This window comes from Aythya marila, assembly GCF_965140915.1.
Source record: "Aythya marila genome assembly, chromosome: 4".
Lineage (NCBI taxonomy): Eukaryota > Metazoa > Chordata > Aves > Anseriformes > Anatidae > Aythya > Aythya marila.
This window is the reverse complement of record NC_139045.1, coordinates 46258086-46270729: the sequence shown is the minus strand read 5'-3', so window position 1 is coordinate 46270729 and position 12644 is coordinate 46258086. Positions and strand designations below refer to the sequence as shown.

General features: G+C 39.6%; 1 protein-coding gene across 2 annotated transcripts in view; it reads right to left on the bottom strand.

Annotated features, from left to right (window-relative positions):
- ANTXR2 (ANTXR cell adhesion molecule 2) overlaps positions 1–12644 on the bottom strand; it is a 111419-nt gene that overhangs the window by 36064 nt on the left and 62711 nt on the right. For both annotated transcript variants that reach the window (XM_082759864.1, XM_082759863.1), the window contains exons 15-16: positions 10231–10398; positions 8856–8936 (exon numbers count right to left, since the gene is read on the bottom strand). In XM_082759864.1, coding sequence (XP_082615990.1) covers positions 8856–8936; positions 10231–10398 — 249 coding nt within the window. The remainder of the gene's footprint in view (positions 1–8855; positions 8937–10230; positions 10399–12644) is intronic.

Below are 12644 nucleotides of genomic sequence, written 5' to 3'. Positions count from 1 at the left end.
ATTACAGCTTAGTTATTTTAAGATGTTCATAATTCAAGTGTTTAGGATTTTTGTTAGTTCTTAATGGATCTATAGTTCATTATGGACTTGCAGACACACAAAAATAGATTTCAAAACAAAAATAATTTTAAATTATGGGAATAGACTAAAAAGATCAGAAGCAGTAAATTTAAATGTTAATATTTTTTCTTCTTGCTTCAAACTGTCCACCTCTCACAAATAATTGTCACGTTCAGCAGTAGTCCTTCCCAACTGTTTTATGCAACCAGTGTCACAAAAACAGAGCAGCTCCATCACCCTGCCTTCTTTCTGATAATGTTGTATTAAAGCTAATGAGAAGATTTGCTTGCATGAAATTATTGTGTGCAGCTGTTTTCAGGCTTTAGAAGACTGTTGTATTGGTGCAGTGACAGCATCTGGGTGGGGTACTTGCTCATACTTGGATCTCACTTAGCTGTAATTGAGCACAGGTTCATAATAAACTCCTCAAGTAACCCACTTCGAATTGTAGGTTGCCACAACTACCTGCAGGTGACACTGACACCTTCAACATGATGCAGGAACCCTCCTTTCTAAAAATACTCTTTTCAAGATGTTTTTATAAGCCTTTCCTGTTGCTTAGGGAATTAGAGCCCAGTGAAGTCAAAGGAAATTTATCCTATTTCTTTTTCCATTAAGTGTTCTGAGCCTCCCGCCTCATTCTGTTATCAAGTTCCCTATCCCAGACCCCAGCTAGCTCCTGGGCAGTTGATTTCCATCGTCAGTTATCTTTGTTGATATAAACTGTTTGTAGTGATCTTCTCCAAACAGCAATGGAATCCCAGTCTGATTCTTGTTAAACATGCCAAATCACTGATGAAGAGTTCTGGGCCCTTTCATTTCTACAGCTATGGAGAATCCCATCTCCACTGAACATTACCATTCCTAATAATCACTTTGAGCGTGGGAGCTAAAATGACTAATGCATTATTTTTGCTCCAAATAAAATCTTTTCATTTAGATGTTGTCAAAAAGCAAAGGAGTAAAGGACGCACAGCTACGGGAGATTCTTTGCAGATTCTGCGTGAGCCAATTGGAAGACTTTTCTTCCACGCCTGGTGTTTTTATTGTCTACAATGTGGTTTCAAATTACTTCAGTTCCTCCTCCTTATCTGTGATTCATAGGAAACGGCAGACACAGAGCTATGCCAAGGAAATATGGTCATTAAAGTCGTTTCATCCTTGGATTTCAAATTTGTGATGAGGTGGAAGAAATGATGCCATTGTTTGAAATCAAGTTCTGACCTCTTCTTTAATGTGCCAACAAGGGGGCGTTCCCAACTCGACAACAAAGCTCCTGAGACACCACAAAAATGGATTATCTGCCAGATCAGTAAGATGCGTTCTTGGGAAGTCTGCTGTTACTATGCTGTTCCTTCTCAGCAGAAGTACCTCCAGTGCTAAGTGAAAAATTGCAGATTGACTCAGCTGACTGCTGAATGACTGATTCAAAGCAGGACTTCACTAATATCCACGTAACTCAGTAGTCCAAATGAAGTTACAGGTGTTGCTCAAGAGGAGTAAATCTTGGAAGAATAAGATAGAGGATAAAAGCCAGAAATCTTCCACAAGTGGGACTTTGTTAGGAAAACAACCTAGCAATGAGTCAAGATCTATTTCTTTCTAAGAGCCAGAATATGCTGGAAAGTTACTTCTGATGAAATCCAAGTTGAAGCAGAGAGCAAAATCAAAGACAACAAATCTTTGGGAGGTGAGGGCATTCATGTGATGCCCCTTTGTGGCACTGCAAGTTACTCTCTGTTACAGGAAGACTGGATGCAATTTACAATGGGAAATGAGTGAAAGTTGTGGGTAACAGTTTAAAGAGGTAACACAACACGCAATACAGGCATGACAGAACTTTCAGTTTCTTTCATGTGCTTCTCCATTGAGTCTACATTTAGGTGAGACAGTAACTAATCTCCTTTCCTGGGAAAAACTTCGAAATCCTTTGTCTAGCTTGTTAGCAAGTCCCCCTGATACTTGGCCATTTTTAACCCTTCCCAAAAGCAGCAGTTACACACTTCTCTCTCGTCTGAAGGATCACAAACCATTTTTACTTGTGAACACTTTTAAGGGCAGACTTTTCAGCTCATGAGTAACTAAATGGTTGGCTTCTTATAATATTTGCATTTTGTTTTGTAAAGCAGGACAGCATGGCCTAGTACGCTGAGCAGGAAGCAGGAGTCCTCTCCACTGTCACTCACAGAGACTTAAAACTTGAGGCCTCTTCAGCCCCTGGCTCTCCTTCTGTATGTGTGATTAATCATGTAAATAATTATCTGTAAAAGGATAATTTATAGTGCAGTTTGAATCTACACAAAATTCAAATGCCAGGACTCTGTCATAGCATTTTATCTTGCCTAGTTTATATGCTCAATCCATAATTCAATATTTCCTCCTGCATACTGCACTTTGGTAAACATCAAAGCTGCATTACTGGGATTTATCGCGTAGCTACGTAGCTGCAGCTATGGGGAGTTATACCTCTACCCATTCTGGCTGTCCAACAGCAACTTGTTTAAAAATAAAACAAGGGAAAAATGAGGGCCTGAATATTAACTCCAGGGAACTGCGAAAGATAAAAATGATAATGTTTCTGTACAAGATCTGTAGGTGTCTTAATGGCCAGAGGCACATACGGACATGTGCTACACTTCTGTTAAACGTGAACGTTATGTAAATCTGCAAAATCAGATATTTCCATTTAAGAAAGAATTGAGATAAGTGGCATGTATAATGGAAACAGATACATAAACATATGAACACAGAGGTATACATGTTTACTATGTGGAAATGTAACCTATGTGCACTGTGTTTTTTCATTTTCATCAAATATTGCCAAAGAGCGTGCAATGCCTCTCTGCATGCAAATGTTTCTACAGCTATTTGTATGCATATATACATATATATGTGCACTTCATACAGAAATATATGTATGTGCAAATTGTGTGAATGTAAATATAAGATAGGCCATATGTCCCAAAAGTCTCAAAAGAGCATCTGATGTTGATGTGTAGACAGTATGTTAAGGATCTTCCTAATTAATAACCCAGATTAAAACCTCTTGGCAATCAATTAAGATTAATGACAGAAGTCATTCTCTATCCCCCTACGCCCGCATATCGGGCTGTGAAAACCCTGGGTCGTGAAACTTTAATCCTGTTATCTGCTGCCTTCTCCATCTGAAAAGCCTACAGATTAACAGAGCAGACATTATCGAATTTACAACCAGCCGCTCGGACAGCTGCCCTACTTTCAGCAGTTAATGGAAAAGGAACTAATCTGGTTAAGAGCATAGGACTAGTTCATAAATCTGGACGCACAAGACAGTTAAAGCTGTCATGTCGCTCTTGGAGAGTAGCGACTGAATTAACCTGTCAGCTTTCCTCTTGCTGCTTCTTGAAGGTAGTCAGTCTTCCTGTAAGCTGGGCTAATGAGACTCTCAACATTAACATAAATTCCATTGGCCTTCCCTCTCTGTAAGGGCTGTGCCCAAGCTGGGAGTTTATATCTGGGTTTGGTTAGATATATGCAGCACTCTCTTTGCTGGAAGCCAGGTAGTGATTAAACGTAACTTTTTACTGCAATCCACCCTATATAAAGATGTGTTGAGGAAGTAAGGATACGATTATTTTTCCTTTTAAATTATGCTCAGTGAAACAGTGACAAAAACTGAACTGCCAAATGAAATGTTTTCTTCTCAATACAGTATGGAGGGGGTGAGGGGCGGAAGGAGGAACTGTAATGCTCTTCAGGCTGGGGGAGACAGTGTGTGGCAGCTGTAACAAATTCATAGGCCATCCAGAAAAGACTGACTTCTCATTTCTTAATAGGCATTATAGGCTGCCAGCACAGCTCAAGTTACAGTGATGCCTGGTATTTTAGAAGGCCTAAAACACTTAGCTTACAGATATCTGTTTGTAAACTAATATAGCCAGCAAGGATTCCTCTGGCTGCAAACTATGGTAGCAGCTCAGCTTTTTAAAATGCTCTACTAAAATGTCGTGGCTACACGAAAGGCGCATCCCACATTTTCTCATGACAGTACTTCCACCAGGACCATCCCCGACCCGTGTAGCCTAATGGTGCCACCTCCAGAGACAGGCTTGCACAAGGGCTGCTAGAGCTGCTTTGTCCATTTCACTCTGTAGGAGTACCAGTCAAATTGGTAAAAATGTCAGGGCCTGAAGGCTGACAAGTAGATTTATTTCTATGTATTATTTCATTCATAGAAGTGTTCATACTCACACTGCTGAATTCTGAAGGCTTGATTTTAAAAAAAGCAACAGCTCTGATCTGCACAAAGTCAGGGAGTGCCAAAAGTGACTGCCTACGTATGTGGGAAAATATCCTTGCTTCTCACAATGGCAGGACATCATCATTTTTTCATAAAGATGACTACTACTGCTTTTGGTGATGGACAGCTAAGAAATCTATTAAGATACTACCTAACATCAGCCACTCCAGCTAGGGTGGAGGAGCACCTGAGACCCTTCTCAATGATTGAAGGAATGATAGAAGGAATATTTTGGCAGAAGAGATTTAAGAAAAAGAGTTGCACTTTAACTCTCTTCTAATCTCACTTTCTTAACAGTTTTGCATCTTCTAAAATAGCAGCAATTCAAAAGATCACAGATAAACATAACCTTAGCTTTATGAATGATACTTGTGTTTCTTTTTAAAATTGTCAGGCAACATCTTCTTCAGCATAATCCCTTCTACATTATGCTGAAATATGCTATGGTGTATTATCATTGAACAAGGAACTCAAGTGAACAATATTATGTTGTAATGCAAGTTGCAGCTAGTTGCAGTTTGATTGAAAAACATTCTAAATCCAAAACTGTGCTACCTATAAGTAACTACAGTAGTCTTCCTCTAACCATGATTTTTTATTTCTCTACACATTTCTACCATTCACAGATAAAAAAAAGAAATTGCCTCATTTTCTAGTGGGTCCTCCTTGGTTGGAAAAAGGCCAAAAAGTTCAGTTTTTAGAAAATAATGGAATAAACCAAAAAATCCTGATATCACCAGTATTGTTCCCGTTTCATTACTGTACAGGAAGCCAACATTGCTGAGTGAGTTATGAAACACAAAGCTACTACTCATGCTGGCAGTGCTATTGCAGTGGTAGATGATGAACTGTCCTTCAGACCCTGTTAAAGCATGGTGTGGAACTGAAAGTTTCGGTTCTTCTAGGTGCTGCAGTTAGTCTTTTGATTCAAAATAGCATGTTTAGACAGTGTAAGGCACTTACAGCCTCAGCTTCCTGACAATTCCTTTTCTGCTCTATAATTGACAGACTGAACTAATGATTTGATATTTTCTGCCTGTGCCCAGCATAGGAACTACTGAACAAACACAAAGGGAACAGGAACATGGGCCTCACCTCAGAGAATATGATACTGTCACAGTCCTTTGAACTGCACGTTTGTGGTGCTAACAGAATTACAACATGGAATATAATTTCTCTTGCATCATGTAGAGATGCTGACAAAGTAACATCACTTTAAATAGATGTTTGTATGAATTCTACAGCCATTATTATAAATTCATCTTTAAAGCATGTACACACTAACAGGTTTAAAAATTATATATATATATTTGGCTGCTTTGTAACATTGAAAAAGCTGAAAGTATTCTATAGTGCTACTGTAGAAATTTTTGTGCAATTAGCTGTAGATTTTTTTTCCTGTTACCTGACACATATGTTCACATCCTGATTGTGAAATATCTTAAATGAGAGTGGCACAGACTGTTTGTGGTCTTAAAAGCAGTTTGTCTGCACATGTACACAGAATCAGAATCTCAGCCACTATCATGTTGTGCAAAGCAACAAGGTCCTACTAAGCATTTGAGAAACACTAGTGATAACCTTTAGGTGCTAAACTACAACTCGGAAAATAAACAGAAGAATGTATGTAAAAGAACAGGCCCCTAACAGTCACATTGCAAACCTGTGCCAAGTTTCTTTCTCCTGCAGAAACAAACTCTGTGAAAGAGGTGTTTCAGTATGGAAACGATGGCAGACACTCCCGCGCAATGCTCCAGTAACAGCACGCGCCTTCATCTCTTTCCCATCTGAATATAACACTGTGGGCTGAAGGTTGCCATATCCTCAGCTAAAACCTTTGGACAGTTAACTGGTTTATCATTATCAAACTTCCCTAAAACTACTGTGGCTCATTCTTCTTTACCTCTTAAAAAAAAAAAAAAAAAAAAGTATAAATAAGAGTAGGAACACAGGGTAATGAATCATTTATAAATTATCTTGTTAGTGCAGAAAACAAAACACTGCTTTGAAAACAAAACAGTCTCCTGCCACGGACTCTGCTATGTTTGATGGGAGCCCTTCAAAAGAGTTCATGGCTTAATGGGGGCTGTTTATGTGGGGACTTCGATCTGTACCTGCTGTCCCCTGTCACTCCCTGGAAACTTGGCGGCAGATGTTGCAGCGTTAAGTTGTCTCTGAAGTGGCTCTCTGTCCTCATCTCCCCACCACAACAGAGTCAAACTATATTAGATCTCTTTATTTGTGCCCGAGGCATGTTTGGGAGTGCAGCTGTGTCCACCCCCAATCTACCTTTACTGTTTCAGCCCCCAGGCGGCAAATGTGAGACCAAAACTGTTCTGCCACTCTTAACTACATCTGCTGACAATCCAGCAGCCTCGCTGCAGGCTGCTGAGGACCTGCGCCTCTACTCAAAACAGATGTCGGCAACAACCTGCTAGCTCACACCTGTACAAGCTTCCCTAACCTCACGGATTGCTGGCTGAAAAATTTATGACTCCAAGGACTTCCAGCCACAATCAAAGCTTCCCGAATCAGCTGCGTGCAGCCCTCAAACTGGGCCACCCTCGGCATTATCTGGCATCATGGAAGAGGTGGCAGAGGGGATAGAGAAGGAAGAAAAAGCTCTCTCCGCTTTGATACTTCATGCCTAAATTTCAATTACTTGATCAAGGACTTGAATTCAGCAGTGAATTCTTCTACAAATGGGAACTACTAAATTCCTAAGCAGTAAAAGAAACAAAACAAAACAAAACATTTACGTGGCTGCTGTTTCCCATAATAATGCTTCTGAATTAAGTATGTGCATGCATGTATCTTGCAGTGCACATGCGTGACTGCTCATCTGTTTACTGACAAACCCACCAGGGGTATGGCATGGGACCTGTACCTAGCAAATTATAAACAAGATGTATTTTTTTCTCCCAAAATAGAAAATACTGAGTCAGACGCGGAATGCATTCCTACAGTACCACAGGTCACACTTGTGGTACGCCTGAATCATTATTCTAGCCTTTATTCATTAACAGAAATTCTATTCCCTTTTTCAGTAAGGACACTGAAGATTAGTGAGGTTCCTCTTGGTTTTTCTAAACCAAGATGTTGCTCAGTGTCTTCCAGTCAAGTCCAGAGAAGATGAATGCTTGATTTCTCACTGGTGCCAAAGTGCTTTCCCTGGCAGGCACATTTTTCAGCACCTACCTGTCTTTATGGCCAGAAATCCTCAAAATAGAGCCTGACAGACAGTTTTTAGCCTGTTCAAGTACCTGGGAAGTTCAGGAATCAATGTTTATATTTACATTGAGTTGACTTTTTAAAGTACTGTAAAGCACTGTGTATTTTCCATGAAGAATTAATTGCTATTGTTAATTCTTGTGTGTAACATACATGCAAACAGTAAATAATACGCAAACAACTAGAATGATAATACTAATATTTGACAGCTATGCAAAGACTATGCTTTCTGTTTCCAGCCCTGCATTTTGTCATTCTGCTTCTTCCATTACATGTACATACGTCTCACCTTTTCTTACTTTAGAACAGTACCAAAATTCATCCCTATCATCACGAAGATAGCTTAAATAGTGACTACCTCTCATGCTTTCAAAGGTAACTCACTCACTTGATCTTCTCTAATTCTTATGTCATTTTTATGACGTTTGCTGCAAAAATAGAGATTCTTACACTGCTGCTTTGTAGTACTTGAAAATCTTATCTGTCATACCCATCTGTTTTTGGGGCCGTTTTGTTGAGAAAAAGTTGCCATCTCACTTAGAGGAAGTGTCTTTGCCCCTAAATCCCTTCAGATGTGTCACACACAGGAGTGGTGAATGGTTCCAGAAGATTTGAAATACCTTCATCATAAATCAGTTCCCGAGGTAAATGCCAAGATTTAAAGTAATGCTTTTCTTAAGGAGCAATAATCAGAAAAAAAATACAGTCTAGATTTACTGTAAAAAGTCCAAATAATAGCTATTTCCTTTACTTTGTAGTCTTAGCAGTCTTTGTAGTGGGGGCCACTTTTTCATGAGTCATGAGTGTACGGACAGAAAGAATTGTCTGAGAAACAAGTTTTGCCTGTGAATGTTGCTTCTGGCATGCAAGTGCAAAGCATCATGAATCTATGTGCACAGAATTTATTGGGGGTCACTAAATATGATGTGGTTTTAGTATTCTGACTGCCAAACTCTGTTCTTCCAAGGAGCTAAATATTAGAAAGTATTATGCACCTGTTAGAGAGAGGTTAGACCACACGAAGTCTGTGTTATGTTTTTGTTTTCCAGCTGAACACGCATAAAATACAGAATTCCTAATTATACTTGCAGGACATCCATGTTTCCATAACATTTCTTGCCTGGTCTGATACATTCTTCAATGCATGTTTTTTCCCAGTGCATTATTTTTCCTGTTGTGTCATTCTTTTGACTGCACAGAATTACCAGTGTTCAGCAGCCACGAAACCCTGGCTGTAACATACCCCTTTTTTGCCCACCCTGCAATACCCTTGCATAGCACAAACCTCGTCTCCTTGTTGTGGTCGCATCAAAGAGACTCTGTCGTACTGTCTTCGTAACAGCGCCCACAGTGCATCAAGTCGACCCTGTGGCAACAGAGCAACAGGACTTTATGATAAAATCAGTCAACTGAAAGCACACCACACATGCTGAAGTTCTGTCCAAGAAGAAATTCACCAGCAGAACTAAACATCCATTCCTCAGAGCCAGGCTTAGGCTGCCTCTCACTCCAGATAGCTGTGGTGCTGATCTTTCCCATCAGTGAGTACAAATAAAGTACTTATACCTCTGCTGAGAGCAGAGAAACCATGGACCTGCCTCAAATTTATTTCTGAGTGATCTAGAAGTAACCTGTTTATTTGTCAGTACTTCAGGCTGATCTGCCACATGTCCATCTAGGATTTCTCCCACATAAATCTATTTGTTGTTACAGCATGTATACAGGAAGTTCATGGTTTTCAGGGAAGCCTTGGACCTGCTAGGCATATGGCTGATCTGTGCTGTGTTGCAAGTCCAACATGTACTGAATGCAGCAGGTTCACTGTGAGCGCTCAGACTGTGCAGAACATGCAGAGCAGCTCTGATGCTTGTCAGGAAGCATCCCACTCGCACGGATGGGCTGCAGAGTTTGTGTGTGTGTGCAGAGAACGTGTTCAGGCCTTTCTGCAATTCAGAAAATACTTACTAGGAGTTAGGAAAATGGATTAGCTTTATTCATACCACAGCTAAACCTTCGTATTCTCTGTTCTAACGTATTTCAAGAAAGGTAGTTATGGAGCCATCTTCAGTTTTTAAGAAGAGCTTATTACAGGTTTGCAGGTGACTCATGCAATCTACAGAGGAAAATGTCTGTATTTTATACCATTTATTTCAGTCAAAACTTTTTGCATTGTATTGTTTTATATAATTTTTTGCTTCTCTTGATTAGTAATGGGCAAACTAAATATAATAAATGCTATTCATATAATATTTTATACAATAAATATTTTATATAATGAATATAAATAATTATATAATAGTAAATTTGCAAACATTGCAAACTTAGTCATCAGCTATGGACTGTGCAGCCTTGATTAGGTATACACGGAGATAGATTACATGCCAGTAAAGCTCCCATGTATTTTAATAATCTTACTATATGGTATGTCCCTTTGTGTGGAAGCATAACAGAATGTGGTAATTACTGATGAAATACTGATGGAGGGATAAAAACTGCTCCTGCTATTCATCCTGAGTAGGTGTTCATATAGAGAACAGTACATTATATTTGGTCAGGAATACTTGGAAAAAATGTACAGTTCAGCATGCGTAAGACTCGTAAGGCACACAAAATCCAGCGTTAGTACAAAACCGTATTGTACTGAAGATGAAAAGGATTACCTTAATTGGTGTATACCACTTCTCCTGAATGACTGGTGAGGTAGGCTTCGGTTTAGGTGGCTTAGGATGAAAAGGTTCTTCTGGTTCTTCTGGGAGTTTCACCACAGCATTTTTTGCCTTTTCTAATCTAGCCCCTTCTTCAGTGGATCCTTTATCACCCCAGCGAACCTAAGTAAAGACAGAGTTGAGATGTAAATGCAGCGTAGGCAAAAGACAAGAAAACTGTGACAAATTAGTGCTTAATAAGTAAATGTGTAACATGTAACAGTGTATATTCTATCACTGCCTCAAGAGCATAAAGTATATACAAATAGTTCAAACGGAATGGAAACCCACATTATTGTTGTTGGTAAGATGAGCACGTATTTCCACTTTAAGGAAAGGCTGGAATTACTAGGCCATAAGGAGAAAGTACAGAAAAAAAAAACACAACACACACACACAAAACACTTTCCTCCAAGAAAGATGGTATGTTTTGCTATGGTAATCTTATTTCTTACTGTAATTGGAAACATGGTGCAGCAATTTGAGCAAGTATGTTTGCTGTATCCTACAAACAAACAAGCCTAGACAAGACTCTTACTTTCTCATCCAAAAAGAGCATCTAAAAGATACAGCTGGAGTTTAGAAGTTCTTGGTAAAAGTGGTCCCAATTATTTTCAGTGCAGGGCTTTCTATATCCTGCTATCTGCTACAATCTAGCATGTAAGAAGGACCTTATAAACCTACAGGCAGGAAATTAAGTTCTGACACTACATCTTGGGTAACTGACATGCTGGTGAGTCATGAAACAGTTTCTGGAAAGCAGCTAACCATTCTTGCAGGACTCCACCAACATACTTGTTTTTTTTTCAGGGACTTCCTGACAGAAGATGCCAGACATGAAAAGAGAAGAATCAAAATAAAAATTGGAGAACAGTGACCTTCCACTTTGGGGACAGAATTAAGAGCATCACTGCACAGTGCTTGGTAGGTATATGTCAGTTCTATCTTGCTACCTGCCAATTTGAGCACTTGGAAAGTAGGCAGAAAAACAGTGGGATGCAACAATTCTCCCAGTGCAAGGGGACACAAAATTGTTTTGCTCACCAGGAAAAAGACATACCGCTAGTCTTCCCTCTGCTACCCAGACAGAGGAATAAGACTGTTCTGGGTCTGGTAGGGACTCTATAATGTGCTGGGATAACTATGCCATGAGATGAGAAAAGAAAGCAGCCTGATTTCTTCATCCTCCTCACCTCCCTATGCAGAACATGCTGATACAGAGAGTGAGGAAAATATATAGGTAAGTCGTAGTCTGCCCCTTCTTTCAGACAAATGAAAAACCCTTGTTAAAATCATGTCATTTAATCACCAAGTGTCTGTTACCACTGTAATCTCAATGTAGAGAATGAGAGCACCAAAGTACAACAGGGATTGTTTTGAACCTTTCTGTTATTTTGAACTTTACCATTTGGCTCACTTAGCGATTTCTTTTTTTTCACTGGGGAATCGTGTCTCTGCAATATTAGATTGGGCTTTCATGTCCAAGTAGACCCTGCTGAGTCATTAAAATGCATCTGTATCTTTCACTGTGATCAATGGTACTTTTACAGTGTTTTTTATGAGGTTGTTAAAATGTATTTTAAACACTGTTAAAACCATTTAGAGATAGATGGTAGATGCCTTACTGATAGAATGACCTTCTCCTACAGGCTAAAGTGGCTTCACCAAGAAGAAACCAGAATTTGTGGACACTGACAATACAACTTTAATATGAAAACTTACTGTCTGTAATGGGTAGAGTCCCGAAATGACATCATAAAACTCGAAAGCAATGCCTAAAGACAAATCTAGGAAGAGTGAGCCACACTGGCTAACTTGTTCTGGACTGTCACAGAAGGGTGAAGCTAGTGGGGAAGGAAGGACTGAATGTAATTGCCCTGAAAGAGAATTTAGTAAGGTAAGTTGGACAGGACCAGTAAGTGGAAGTTTATTGTTTCATTCTCTGCTTTTCTCTCTCTAAGGAAATTGCTGGAAAAATCAAGCTGTCAGAAGAATGGCAGAAGAACAGAACACACAGAAGATAGAAGCAATTAGAATTAGACAACTGAATGACCACATGAATTGAAAACACTGAAGAAAATGGAATGACTAGACCAAAAAGTTTTTCATTGGCCACAGCACAGAAACCACTATCCATGCTGAATTGTCAGGTAAGGAATGACCTCCCTTAGACTTGCATACCTTCATCATGATGTAAGACTGTTTTTGTTTGCTGTCCTGTTTCCACACTGCTCTGATTCACCAAATGAGTAACATTCTCTCAAGCCAGTGAAAGGTATGAGGTCAGATACCTCTCTGTCCAAGCAGCTGGAAATAGGTAACTAAGACAGCTTTCCCCTCAGCCCCACTGTAACAGATTCTGCAGGACA